This window comes from Epinephelus moara, chromosome 2 (genome assembly GCF_006386435.1).
Source record: "Epinephelus moara isolate mb chromosome 2, YSFRI_EMoa_1.0, whole genome shotgun sequence".
Taxonomy (NCBI): domain Eukaryota; kingdom Metazoa; phylum Chordata; class Actinopteri; order Perciformes; family Serranidae; genus Epinephelus; species Epinephelus moara.
In genome coordinates, this window is record NC_065507.1 from 11,587,758 (window position 1) to 11,602,872 (window position 15,115).

General features: G+C 43.8%; 2 protein-coding genes across 3 annotated transcripts in view; one reads left to right on the forward strand and one right to left on the reverse strand.

Moving 5' to 3' along the window:
* Positions 1-7,969, forward strand: part of LOC126402475 (tumor necrosis factor receptor superfamily member 19-like) — a 25,160-nt gene extending 17,191 nt beyond the window's left edge. The window contains exons 6-10 of the mRNA XM_050064500.1: positions 373-537; positions 2,069-2,197; positions 2,384-2,486; positions 3,293-3,576; positions 4,241-7,969. Of these exons, the coding sequence (XP_049920457.1) occupies positions 373-537; positions 2,069-2,197; positions 2,384-2,486; positions 3,293-3,576; positions 4,241-4,245 (686 nt within the window). The 3' untranslated portion in view covers positions 4,246-7,969. The remainder of the gene's footprint in view (positions 1-372; positions 538-2,068; positions 2,198-2,383; positions 2,487-3,292; positions 3,577-4,240) is intronic.
* Positions 7,899-15,115, reverse strand: part of LOC126402461 (mitochondrial intermediate peptidase-like) — a 38,946-nt gene continuing 31,729 nt past the window's right edge. For both annotated transcript variants that reach the window (XM_050064486.1, XM_050064477.1), the window contains one exon: positions 7,899-8,544. In XM_050064486.1, the coding sequence (XP_049920443.1) occupies positions 8,444-8,544 (101 nt within the window). In that variant the 3' untranslated portion in view covers positions 7,899-8,443. The remainder of the gene's footprint in view (positions 8,545-15,115) is intronic.

Genomic DNA, 15,115 nt, shown 5'->3' on the forward strand with positions numbered 1-15,115 from the left:
CAGAGGCAGATAAATAGGGAATCCACCACAGGCGTTTTCTCTTTGAACTCCTCTGCGTATTTCATTAGACTTTAGCAACGAGATGACTGGCTCGAGGCGCAAAGGAATAATTTGTCTCACGTTACCCAGCTCTGATTGGCTGAGGAGTGTCGGATTATGTGAAGCTACTGCTCCTTGTTATGTGTTATCCCATAACTGCTTAATATGAGAGATAAGTTGTGTATTTACTTTGGTCTAATGTGAATGCCACTCATCACCTTGAAATAAGCTGACTAGGTCCGCTGCCATGTGGTCAATCAAAGAATCAGTCAACATTTTACGCCCTGCTGTTCAGCTGTATATCACACTCACCTCCCTCCACTTTCTTCGCAGGCAGTGGGCGTGTGAACCTGGTGCCGCTGCCCTCGGTGGTGACCAGCCCGCGGGACATGGCCCTGGCCGCGGTCATCTGCAGCGCTCTGGCCACCGTGCTGCTGGCCCTGCTGGTCCTGTGTGTCATCTACTGCAAGAGACAGCTGCTGGAGAAGAAGCCCAGCGGTGAGTCACAACATCTGCACACACTTGTTCACATTGTCCAAAAAGTCTAAATTTAATAAATGCCAAGAAGAGGCTTTAGGGGCTTCTTTAAAACAAATTACAAATAATGAGTGGTGCTTTGAAGAGCAGCCTAAAGTTAGGTTCACATTTTAAAAGACTTTAAATGCACCACTGCAACTGCTCTCTATAGACGCAGTGCATTCTTCTCAAGCCAGGGTTGCATGTAGGTCTATGCAGTGAGCATTGAACTTTGACCCCCTCCCCAGGTGCTGGCATTTCAATGCACAGCCAATGAATCTCTGGTACAATTTGTTCTGTACTCGAGATTAAAGGGAAAGCTCATACTTTATATTCAGTTATCACACAGAGCAAACAAAGAAGATATACATGCTGATATGTTATCCCCAATGTGTTATTCACTTGTGTGCTTCGAGGTGTACTGAGCAGGCGCTTGTGTGGAAGTTGTAGCTGGAAGCTTTTTTTTTTTTTAGCGCACTGCAGGGATCAGTGCTGTTGAAGAGCTAAATACTTTACGATATGAGTGGCACTTATGGAGCCCTTAATAAGGTAAATGAAGAGGAGCATATACAGCTGGATAAGTATGATTTCATCACTCTTTTGTGAGCTGCACAAACAGAGTGCCAGTTCATCTGTCAGTCGCGAGCTCCAGTGTTAAGCCTTATTAAACCCTGATGTTGCATATTTGTGGGAACTTGTATAATGAGCAGCATTCTTGAGGCCAAATGCGTTTTGAGTATGTGAAACTTCCCAGGGCAAAGGGTTAATGACATCATGTTTCCCCGGTGAGCTCGCCCTGAAACAAAGAGTGTGGCAGAAGTAACCAAGGCGTTACCACTTGTGTGTTTTTCTCACTGAAACGGCGTAAGGTGAATGCACGAGTTAAATATTTTTCGCTCAGTCCAAACATGCACCCCACCCTTCACCCAAGCTGCTGCAAAACACTAACACAGTCACTTTTTAAATTATACTAAAGAATTTTAATCGGCCTCATGGACCCGAGGGTGGTGAGGCATTTCCCAACGCATAGGAGGGCATGTAAGTTTAGTCAGATAAACACCACGACTGAAGCTGCGAGGATTTCACCTGACAGCAACAATTACTCATAAAAAACCCAGACTAGTTTCTCTTATCCTTATTGGAGTGAAGTGTTTATGCTATAAAAGTAGAAAGGCACCAACTTGTAATGAGGCATACTTTATAAAAGGTCATGTTGGGAAAAACTTCTTTGAGTGTCTGTTTGCTGAAATGATTTAAAGGTTGTTAAAATGCATTTGGTCCAGATGATGAATGGTTATGTCAGTCCAGACTGGTGAGATTTTTCACAACCTGGCAACCCAGAAGTTGTTCCTTTTATTGGCTTAACTGAGCTGTAAATCATTAGTAAGACAAAATATAAAGCCCTGCTAAAGGATACACTATTATTTTTATAAAAGTGGTACCTGTAGACGAGCTCTGCTGTATGGGTTATGGGTGTATGTCTCGGTCGTTGACTGTCTCCATCTTTCCTCAGCGGCCTCTCTGAGGTCCCAGGATTGTCCGTACAGCGGAGCAGAGCTGTCCTGCCTGGACCCACGCTGGCTCCACGACTTCCCCCAGAGACCCTGCTGCCAGTGTCACCTGGGCCCCGGACACACCTGTGGTAGGTTGTGGTTCAGACTAAAGAGACATTATACTACAGCTGTAGCTGATCAAACAACTGATGACTATAATGAAAGCATTGTATTCAGACTTCAGTGGTGCACTGTGGAGTGGCTTATTGTGCTTTTAGACTAGGAGGTGATGGCAGGTGGGTGAATTTCCATGTTTCTGTATGTGTGATGTTCAGGTCCAGTCCACCTGATCCCGTCTCTGTGCTGTGATGAGAGCTGCAGTCTGGGCCGCAGCCTGGACAACAGTCCCTTCCAGTCCCAGATGAGCCTCAGTGATGGGTGAGGAAACTGTATGCTTGTTAATTTGAAAGAAATGTGACCAAAATTGGAAAAGATATCATTTTTCCAACCTTTTGAAAGAATAGTGGGTGGTGGGAAAGGACAAAGAACATGAACACTAACTCGGACTGAACAGTTGCAGTTGATGAACTCCACATTACGACTGAATGTAGCACAGTGTTTGGGGAACACCTATCTAAACTGCCTGGCAACACCATGACTGCCAACATTTTTCAGCCCAGAGGGAAATATCTACAAAACCTTGCAATGTTTGCACCACGCTCTGCTGACTGAGCTGAACCTTTGCAGCTGGCCTATAGCCAAACCTAACATTAACCACCCAACAAACAAAATACAATTACAATCATGTACACAACTGCATGCCTTTCCAATTTAAATAAATCACAGCGTACATATGGCTCAACGTATAGAGGATGATTAGTGTGGCTCTGCAGGTCCCAGAATATTAAACTGTTAGAAAATAAAACATGTTAGGTAAGAAGTGAACTTGTGGTCATACACTGAGAATAATACAAAGCTAAAAGTAGTTCACACAGTGCTTCTCCCCATCAGCTAGTGTTCGCTACACCCACAGTAAACCTGGTAATAGCAGGCAGGTAAACACATGACAGCATGCTTGTTTCTGCCGCTATTCAAGGTGCTGTAGACATAATTTAATGGGGTTAATTAGATCCTTTGAAGCACTGAGAACAAACAGACATCGTGCATAAAAGTGAAGCACCACAGGGTGTGGCTTCAAACAGATTCACGGTGATAATAATCTCTTTCTTCATTACGCTCCCCAGAAATACACCCCAGGATGAGGAGGGTCCCCCGACACAGCTGGGAGAACATCCAGAGTCTGCGTGCAAAGAGGCTGATGGGATGAGAGGGAGTTTAGAGCCTGCAGAGTGTCTCGGGCTGCCTCAGTGCAACGCCGATCCTGCAGGGAGACTGGAGGTGGAAGAAGAAGATGGGGATGAAGAGGAAGGGCGCAGGTCAAGGGAGAACTCACCTGAGAGGACCAGACAGAGCTACAGTGAAGCTGTGACAGATGCACTTCTCCCCAAACAGCACTCAAGTCAGGAAGGTGAGGTGACGTAATGCTCTCATGCAAAAGACCAGAAACCTATACATGATTTTTGATTATTAACTTTGCAGGATTTCCAATTTCGAGACACAAAACTGCACACTTTTTTTTCCTAATGGTCCCATCTGGTTTGTTTATCACTCCCCTGGATATGAATCAGTTTTCTTCATTAAAGTTGCAACAGGTGTGTGAGGACACTCCCTTGGCATTTCAGATTAGTTGCCTCAAAGCAAACAGCTAAATGTTCCTCTGATTCTTTAGAGTGTCAAGCAAAGAGGGAAGTACAGTATGTGAGAGCAAACTTCAAAGAAGAAAACATGGCCTCTCCCACTCCAGAAAACTCAGAGAATATATTACATAAATAGCGTCAACCCTCTGAGCTGTATCTGCGAACTCCTGCAGACATTAACAGACTGATTCTGCGAGAGAGGATGCATTTTCTCTCAATGTGCTGCATGTGATTAACTGTCGGGCTCCATTTTTATGGCCTGACACATTGCTATGTGTGTGTCCATGAAGAGCAGCTGGTAAAAGAAACAAGAGAAAGCACGAGCTCTTTGATGTAGACAAGACTATCCTGTTTTAAGTCGGCCCCTGGCTGGCTCTGGGTAGATACGTTACTAATCACTGCGTGTCTGTGTTCCTCTTCCTGCTCTCTTTCCAGGATGACATGGATTTCTTTGGCTCGTGTTCCACCCTTGAACCACCCTGGACTCAACAACAGCCGCGGCCAGATCCCGGATCAGATTACTCACTAACCCCCCCCCCCTTGTACAGACAGGCAGCAGCCACTCTCAAGTGTGGTCGCACCCCACCTTTTTGAAATGCCTCCTGCTGACCTCAGAGCCCCTCATCACTGGGTCCAAACAGAACATGTACATACATAAAACAACAAAAGCACTGCTGAGGAAGGCAAAGCATGAGGGCAAAGGGATAGAAATACACACACACACACACACACACACTCTCTCACACGCACACAAAATGTGAACTCGCTGGCCCAGAAGGTGAAATCAAATGAAGTTCAAATGTCAAGGACTATTGACTTATCCGCGCCGAGCAAAGTGAATCAAAGTGAGCCTCTGCTCCGCCTCGAGAATGTCTCGCATCTTCACATGTAGGAGAACAAACTGTACCACTGATCTAGCAGCAGCTGGTGTTATGAAGCTTTTGTGTGTAAAGGTAACAAAATTTGAGGCGTGAAGAAAAAGTGTCAAAAGTAATTATGTTGCACATTGAAGACAATCTTGATAATATGGAACAAGTAAAGACGAGGAATGTTTAAGTGATAAATGTGTTGTAGATACTGTAAAATACTAAATAGGTCAATATTTTTGTAACATAGACATGACTGATGATGTTTTGCTTTTCTTCCCCCAGTTATAGTGTTGATGGTTGTGATTGGTCACTGCCACATATTGTTTTTGTAAATAAACCACTTGAACAAGTTTACACACCGTGGAATTTATTTTCTCAATTATTCAGTGGATTTGTTGAATCAAACAATTAGGCAACGCACTTTCATAACGTTGAAGGACTTGCGTAAAACAAATTTAAAAAAGAGGTTTGACAGTTGATACCTCAGACCGACTCATCCTGCCTTTTGGCCCTGTTTACACCTGGTATTAACACGCAGCTTGGGTGATCAGATCACACGTGGACAGCGCTAAATATAAGGACGCATTCACCCTGGCGCTATTTGGTCTGCTTTAAACGAACCCTGGTCCGCTTCCACGGATAGTTGGGTTTGTTTTGAGTGGTGTGGACGCTCATTCGAACTCTGGTGCGGACCAAACGAGCAAATTCTTGTCCGCTTGAAAACTGGTGGTCTCAGTTCACTTACAAGTGAACCCTGGTGCTGTTTGCTTGCAGTGGGAAATGCAAACTGACTATCCAGCGAACCAAAGAGAGGAAGTGAACCGAAGAGAGGAAGTGACGTAGGGCAACACACTGGGCAGCTTCTTGTGAAAAAACAATTTGGTTTGAACACCAAAGTAAAAACAGAAACCCCAAGACTGAATAAATTTGGTGTTGGTCCATTGTTTTTGAGGTGACCAAGCCGGCTGAAGGGGATGGATTTGCATTTTCGGTCCTGGCCTGTCTTCTTCTTCCTCATGCTTTTTTTCCTCCTGGTCAGTGGTCATTTCGGGCAATACCGCCCCCAAACAATCAGCTGTTATAACTGCGTGACGTTGTCCAGGTGGTTTGGTCCGCTTTAAAAAGTGCAGTGTGAAAGTGACCCGAACCAAATGAAGGTGTGAACTTTTTCGGCATTCCCTGGCCAATCAAACAGAGTCCCCTGAACTATCCTGGTGCGAATGCCTCTAAGTGTAAACAACCACCAAGACACACATAGCTTTTGTATTGTGTTTGCTGATGTATCTCTGACCAGGACGACGTCATCAAGGCAAGACATTGTGGTTGTTTAGGTGACACCACACTAACACTCTGTAACTTAACCATTTTACAATGAGTTGGACCAAGTGATACGTGACCATCCATCGTTTTGCCATATGGAAGTGGACATGCTGAATTCTGCCGACAGCAATATGTACTGACACAACCGCTAATACAGTGGTTCCCAACTGGTTCAGCCACAGAGTCCAGATTTCTCATTAGCCATTAGTTTAATGTCCACAAAGTTCAATATATTCAGTGTCATACTTGCATTTGGCCATGTCATCAGACTAGTTCGCTGTCTTTGTTAAGTAGCTTCCTGTTATGCACTGACTCTACAGCAGGAAATAGCACTCCAAAATAAAAGCTTGTGTTGTAAATTCACTGTACTTCAAAATTAAAGTGTGTTTTTTACTAACTTGACACGTTCGCGAGTCACCAGCTGGGAACCACTATGCTAATGTGACTAGCGAGCATGCTAGTGAGAGTGTGGACATAAAAACTGCATGCAGGGCCCTTTGACCTCGTGTAAGTGATGTAGGTAATGATGAAACCTGAACACAGGTGGTCAGCTGGAGACATGAGACACATTTGTGAATGGCAATGTATGTTCGTATCACTGAAACACATGTTAATACCAGGTGTAAACAGGCTCTTTGTCTCTAGTTTCGTTTAAGCCTCAAAAACTCTGAATCCTTCCCATAATCCAACTTCAGAGCATAAAACAATCGACAGAAAATTTCGGGGATCAGACAACACAAGCATTATGTAGACTTTAAGAATATCCCCCTATTTTCCACATTTTATAGACAAAACAATTTATTATTCTGAAACAAATATTCAAGAAGATCTTTAACAACCGTTAACTGCAGCTCTAGAACTCAGTGTCTTGACATCAGACCCTCTCTGTAATACAGGCTTACCGTAAATGTCTGTTGTCTCTAAGCCCAAATTGATGACATCATTGGGTTTTTCCAAACTTTACAAAGCTCCTCCAGAGCCACAGAAGACACACTCAGTTGCCAGTTCATTACTAATTAAACCTCGCCAAAACTGATGAAGTCTAATACAACGATCCTACAATAAATCCTATCTTATCAAGGTTATGATGCTCAGTGGTTATTTAAACAGATTTTTAAACTCGTTTAGCGGTGCTGGTTAAACTTAATGATCATTTTGGAGGATGTAGTTGAGGGTGAAGTTAAGTCTAAAATGACCGTCACATCCAGACGATCAGTCAAGTTGCTGTGTGGCCAGAGCCACCCAGCTCACTCAGTCTCTCTCATTGATGGCGTGTTCGCACCTTCAATAACCATGAAAAGCTGCTTCTCGCTGCCTGCCTCGGGTCTCATATCTGAGCGAGGCAAGCAAGGACATTGTTACAGGCAGCAGCTGCAGTCCCAGCTCAGCTGATAATTACTGGCTGAATCTGTCGAAACAGATGCAAACAGCCGCTTTGTTGAAGAGACTGTTCTGGAGCGTCTGTGGAAAAAGTTCTTCAGAGACCAAGCTGCAAGAGGCTCTGCTTCAAAGTGATGTTTGAAAGACTTTAACGCAGTGCGGAGTAAAAAGTTCTCGGCTCAGACAATCCTGTTTAAAATGTCCACGACTTTCTAATGTCTTTGAAAATGCTTAACACAAAGTGCTGATTTTCTCTCTCTGACCTCCAGCGCACCAAACACTCCTCCTCCTCCTCCCCCCTCAAAACTCCAGACAGACAAAACAGATGGAGCGGCATTAATTTAGAGCCTAAACAATGACCACATGACAGGAAGAGCAGATTAAGTATTCTTCCTCACGCTGATTTGATCAGGAAAAAACAATGTGCTGCTCGTATGGGAGCTGAAAACTGACATTTAATGAGGGGATACTAGATGAGGAATTAATGAGAATAAAAGCAAATTAAACAATGAGAACCACATAAATAGGAACTTGGTGACATTTATATGAGTATGTTACATTACAGAGGACATTTTCTGTTTTTTTAACAACAATCTGCAACAAAAAAGGTGAAAAAGCATACGTATAAACTCAAAATTGTTTTATGATGTTGAACCAACGGTATCTTGCACGGCTCAAGTATCTGTTTAACCTGTTAGAATACCATTAATGATGACACAACGGGAATCTAGAGCATTGGGAAAGTGTCTATGAATGGGACAAAATTCACCATAATCTGGAAAAATCAATATTCAGAGATAATCAGGAGCTTTTAGCGGCTAGTGGAAAGTCTTCATTTCTTTCCATATTATCCTTAAATTACAGCAGAATTAGCCAAATATATAAAAAATAAGTCAATGTAACTTCAACAGCGACCAGCAATATATCATTTCTAGAAAAAGTAAAGATGCTTAGTAAGAGCGTGCACCCTGATGCCACGTCTTTCACCTCTTGGCCCATGCATCATTAGTGTATTGTCTCTTTGCCTTGTGCGGGTTCAAGTCTGTTTCCATGGTGCCACAGGCATCTTTCAGCTTTCAGAGTCCATGATGAAGGTCTCAAAGTTTGGGTTGAGCTCCGACACGAGCGCATCAACAAAGTCCTCTATGGTTGGCCGTCTCTGCAGCATCCCTGTCACACACAAACACAAAGCAGAAAGTCTTAGAGCTTGTGTGTGTGTGTGTGTGTGTGTGTGTGTCCAATGCACAGCTGTCTCTGGGAAGGGAAAAGCTCTGGCTGGGCACTGGGATGAACTGGTTTTCCATTTTCCATCATCTCACCTCATTCTAACAGGAAGAGTGCAGCTTTTCTGGAACATTTAAGCTGAAGTCACTGCAGTGGTTTTACAATATAGAGCACTCTGAGGTAGAAGAGGGGCTAATTTAAGAAAGCCTTTAAAGAAAGTAATTTTTTTTTTATCCTAAATTAAGATGAGATCTAGTTAAGTTTTTAGATACAAGCTGCTGCTTCTGAGACTAATAAGGATGGATTTATTTTTGACATCTGGATGCCCAATTTGATGTGTGTAGTCCAGGCATTCTCAACTTGCATTGCCCTGGAGCCACTTTTGAGAAAAGACAGGATACAAGGGGCAACTTAATAAACGATCATTAATAATATTAAACAGTATATATAATACATGAATTGCCTGTTTTCAACTTTTCAGTGTTTGGATTTGCAAAGAGGCAAATTCAGGCGCAGCAGCCCTGCACAGGTCAGGTGTATGCAGGGGCGGGTCTAGGATTTGAGGACATTTGGGGCTTAGCCTGGACCTTTATCAGGGGGTCTGGGGGATCCTCTCGTGGCAATAATTCAATTCTTTTTATGCACTCTGGCACCTTATTTACATTCAAAGTACAAAAAAATTCCCTGTGTGAATCGAATTATTTTATTGTGAACAACATTGGATTCCTGACATTCCACTTTAAAGTGGAACTGTAGGGAAATTCCCAAATTTTAAACTGTAAATGGACTGCACTTGTAGCACCTTTCTAGTCTTCCCACTACTCAAAGTCCTTTATACTACATGTCACATGCACCCATTCACACACATTTACACACTGCTGGCCGAGGCTACCATACACGATGCAACCTGCTACTCACTTACCATTAACATTCTCTCACACACCGATGGAACAGCCATCAGGAGCAATTTGGGGTTCAGTATCTTGCCCAAAGATACTTCGACATACAGACTGGAGGACGCGGGGATCGAACCACTAATCATTAGATGGACAAACTCAGTTATATCCAATCATTAAGGCCAAGACACATCAAACCGTCAACAAAGGCCAACTATTGCATCTCCTCCTCTTGCCAGTATCTCAGCCAAAAAGCTGCACTTGAACGCACCGTAAAGACTACAGCAAATGGCCAACTAGCACATACTTTCGGCACCTGCGTGACAGGAAGTAACTCTCCATACATGTATCAGTAGGTGGTGGTAGTCTGTATTCGTCATTCAAAAGGGAAAGTAGACGACCAACAGGATGGATTCAAGATGCGCCAGTGAGCCAGTTGGCACATTAACGACACAACCCAATGTTGAAAGACCAAATTATATTTATCGTGCCACAGCAAACAATAACACTAACCACTGTGAACCGATTATGCTAAAGACTCAGTAGCTGAAAACATAATCTTACCTAATATCACAAGTCTGTTTAGATCTCTCTCTCTCGACTCTAGCTGTTTGTTTACTTTCCTCACTTCTGTTTCACTTCTCCTGCACAGAGCTGAACGGTCAATCACAGGGATTTCATCCACAGACAGGTTCTGACGGCTCAAATGCCGATTCAACATGCTTAATCGGCCAAAAAACAGGCAACAAGGGCCAACTGGTGCCAACGTGCAGGACAAACCACAAAAACTAGGGCAACTCTGACCTACGGCCCAACACTGGCCAACAGCCGACCGTCGGCTTGGTTTGTCAAGACCCTCAAAGACCTGCACCCTCACTCGTTCTCCCTATATTGAAAGAAGTGTAACAGGCTCAGAGCCAGAGAAACAAGCTTTGTGGACACCTCCACCAGGCCTCAGATGGTGTTATGATCCAACAGACTGCATGTAGTAAAACACAGCTGTGAAGTTCTCAAAATCTTTCTGTTTCTGCCTTTAACAAAACTAAAAAGGTACAATGGACATTTTATAGTGTTTTATAGGGGTGGTACTGAGCTCACACACACTCATACACACACTCTCATTACACCAGACTGTGACTAGTGCTGTAGAGCAAATATGACTGCGCAGCCGGCGAGTGAGCCCTGGGAATGTCTGTCTGTGTTTTGAGAGCCTGTCTGCCAGCTCATGCGTGGAGGACTCCCTCGCTCGCTTTACAATTCAGCTGCACGCCCGCTTTGAAGTCAGTTCATTTCCCCTTGTGTGGCTGCCAATGTAAATAGGCGCTCTCCCCCTCCCCCTCTTTCCTGCATGGGTCACCTCCAACGCACACACACTCAAACACACACACACACACACGCTCGCTCAAACACCAAGCATGTCTGCACAGGCACGCATGAATGGAGACGCAAAGAGTTTCACACAGCGATTCTGAATGCATGGACGCACAGAAAGGTACGGGCAGTCAAACACGCACACACACCGGGGGAGTCTGCGGCTGCCATCCTGAAACTGGCTCAGCAGGTAGAAAGTGAGCGCAGGTTTTGCCCGGCCTGCAGTGAAGCGCCTCGCATGAGAGCACCAGAGAAGGGATTATCATCTCTTCTTACCCACCAGTCGCTCCCTGCCCCTTGGCTACAAGATGATACCAGCATACAGGGGTCTCTAACGCGCCACAACCACAAGGCCCCTGGATCCTGGATCCCTGGGAACAAGGCAGCCACATGAAAGGGATGATTCCCAACCATAAATGATAGACCTAATGAAAGGGCTGCAGAACACTTCTGCTGTGACCACTGTTGACGTCTATGGCATTCGATGGCCCCTTTAAAGTGGAGTCCAAAATCTTATGAACAGCTCAAGCTGCATTAATAGGCGTTAATACGAAGGATATTGAAGCCAGCTGATCAAGTTGCACTTAAATCCATCTTCAGAGAGCTGGCACTGTAAGGAAATTTAATTCATTCGTATCCATATAATAATAAAAAAGTCTAAGACTACAGTCATGTCAGCATTCAGCCAGCTCGGTTTCCATTTATGTGCAGTAAGAACGGCTGGCATCCAAAGCAAAGGCTGGAATGCTTTCCTCTCTTCTCATTTCTCACTTTGAACATCCTTGATTCCTTTCCTCGCCTCCTCTCCTCCCAACTTAGTCTTAGTGGAGGAGACAAGGGGGAAACACAAGGAGAGAGGAGTCAAGGTAACAGACAGTTAACAAAATGAAACATCCATGCGTCAGAGCCTTCATTTTAAAGTAAGGTCTATTGAATATGACGAGATGCATCATCAGCTGTATGTTACGCCTCTTTTAAGAGTCACGGGTACCGCAAAGACTTCCACAAAAGATTCACCTGTGCATTCTCACTCTGCTATTCTAGCAAGCCTCCTCCCTCCTTTAGAGGCATTTTAGGAATTGAGGCATCCTTCAAGATGGTGCGCTGAGATTGATTTATGGGTCACATGCAGGAGGGCGGAGAAAAGAGCAGACGAGGAGGCACAAAACAGAGAAATGGATTACTAATGATTTGTTTTGCAGCTTTAAAAACCTACCAGTCTCACTACATTAACAAGAACAGAAGTATTTAAAGCATAAAGCACCCTTATTTGTGTCAGAGTTGAATCAGGGACTAAGTTTGTTACCAGATCAGATGCTTGTGCGAGACAGCCGCTCTTGATTGGTCAGAATTTCCATGTGGGAAAAATCCAGGAAGTAAACCAAACGTTGAAGAAGAGTACACTTTCAAGATAAATGTGACACTTTCTAATGTCACAATGGAGGGACAACTACGCAGGTTGATTTTAGCGCTGCTCATCGTGGACTATATTGCTGTCATTGTTCATTTTAGTCAAACCATACAGTTTGAAAACGAGGCGCGGCTCCAACTAGAAAACAATGTTTTGATGCATTGGATGTGCTGAATGTGCATATTAAGGCAGTACAGGAGGAGGTGCACATTAATAATCCTCCAGGACTGTAACATGCTCATGTTTAACCCAAACAATATGTCATGTGACTGCAGTTGGTTCAGATCCAGGTCGCAACATGTTCTCACCACAAATGAACCGCACCAGAGCTTGTTTGTAACCGGACTGAGACCACCTCTTTAAGAAGGTCTCAGTCCTGTTGTTTGGTGCGCACCTGAGTGTGATTGCTGTGTTCACACCTGCCCAAATGAACCGCACTTAGAGGGCAAACAAACTCGAGTTTGATTGAACTGAACCAAACAGGGCAGGTGTGAAAGCACCCTAAAATACTGAGGAGAACTGCCGAGTCAGGTGATAATTGTGGGTTGTCATTACGAGGGGCCCCTTTCACATTACACACAGTTTTAACTGACCCTTTGCTGATTAAAAAAAAATGGTCAGTGCAGCTTTAATCTAAAATTATTCTTGATTAGGGTTCGTCATGATTGAGAGTAATTACATGTGAATGAGATATCTCACTAATCCTTACATGAATATCCCCTTTTAGTTTTCCAACTCCACACAAAGGTCAGAGGTCAGTCGCAGAGCAGCCTCAAGGACCGAAGGGCAGTTATCTTCCCAAACACTCCAGCAGTGTGCAGCACAAAAACAACACTGAAAAAAAGGGTACACGTACACACATGCTCCGACATGACATTTGTTTACTTGGTTGATTTTCACAGCGTGCGAGCAGACAGGGCTGTGGGCTCAGCTACTAGTTTGAACTCTCTGTACACTGTCTGCAGCGTCACCGGCACTTTCTCTAATGGATGTAATTTCCTGACTGTGTGTGTCCACAGGGGGATCTGATGTCTGCAGCCTCGCCTGCCACAGGTTAGTGTGTTAAACAAGCAAAGTTAACATGACAGGAGTGATGAGAGAGGCAGACAAGAGGAGGAGGGGAGAGAAAGAGAGAAAGTTAGGGATGGAAAAGGAGGCGTGAGCATGAAAGAGGTTAGTCAGGTAAACAATGGCGCCCTCGCCGGCTTCTCATCATCAACAGCTCGGGGTGTCAGCACCTGGGTCTCACACGGCGACCGACAGTACATGAAGAGAGGTGCAACAATAAGCGGCGAGGAGTGAGTCTTTTCTCAGCCCACATCCCAGGGGAGTTTGAGAGGAATGCACAGATAACCTCAGAGTCATAACAACACTGTGGAGGAGTATCTGATCTGAGGAGCTGCTTGTGTAGATACACATAAGGAGGTCAGACAAACCAGACTGACAGGGTACGATCAGCAAGCTGTGAAGAGGTGAGCGTGAAAGCTAACGAAAAAGATGCAGCAAACAGATTAATAGTGGAGCAGTGCGCAGGGGTTAAACAGTATAAATCACAGCAACGTGTGCAGAAACCCTGCATACTACTATGACCATAAAAACCTGGACAGCGGGTTGCTTGTGACTGTGTTAGAGACTGTACTATATTTATCAGAGGAGGGGGATGGCTGGAGTGTGACTTTTATACTATTGTATTTTATTTTAATTATTAAATTTTTTTATTAACCATATCTGAAGCTACAAATATTTTTCCTTGAGCCTCCATGAGTGACTAGGGGGAAATGCATGACCCTCCTTCCACCATATTTAAACATATTTTTTTTTATATTCACACCAACTGTGGGTATTGGAGCCAATGCAACGAGCAAACAGGAAGGTGTAGGGGAAAAAAAAAAAAAAATCGATACAGCAAAGTATTACGATATTTTTGTGGTGTAATATCGTAGAGTAAAGTGAATTTGATGACATATCCCAATTTCAAACTCAGATTTGGTTTCCTGACTGAAGTATTCAATTGCACATGATGTGTTCAAAGGCCATCAGAAATTTGAGACTCTTAAAAATGAAGTAGTTTTGGTGATTTTTAAAGAAAACATATCTTTCAAACCCGCAAACAGGTTCTATGATTCAATAATAATCAATACAAAAAAAAAATACAAGAATGACTTGGTTTTACACACACCCTCCTCCCTCATTAATAACAAACAGTCCCTGGCACACATTTTTCATTTGCATTTAAAGGGTCGGTTCACCAAAAATTCATAATCATCCATGGAAATTAATTTCTTTACCCAGGTCTTGAGCATTCTACCTCCAAAACAATGCAATGGCAGTGAATAGAATTTTATTTTATTTAAAATTACATTTAATAATTCAACTGCAATGTGTTTTGTCCAAAAACACTAGCATCCCCTCACTGTCCCCACTTCTAACTGGAACTACTTTGGTGAAAAGTAGTTCCAGCCACTTTCTGTTTACAGCAGAAGTACCTCCGCAGTGCAGATACTGTACGAGTTGACAGCATTACAGTGGGCAGACCTATACACCCACTCTTGGCGACGCACCGAGGAAACACAGAGCCAAACTAAACATAGACTGTTCTTTGTGTCCATTGTTAGCAGAGCCTTAGGACAGAGGCTTTGCCGTGTGAGTCATCTCGTATTTAAGAGTTTCCATTTCCATTCATAATGGCACTGACACGGCCATTGAGGAACAAGGCTTCTACCCATTACAGTCATCTCAGGGCCTGGAGCGTCAGCCAACTTGGCCAGCGGAGTTTGGACAGGTGTTAAAAGACACATAGCGAACAAAGAACTTAAAATAACAGTGGATCTTTCTCAAC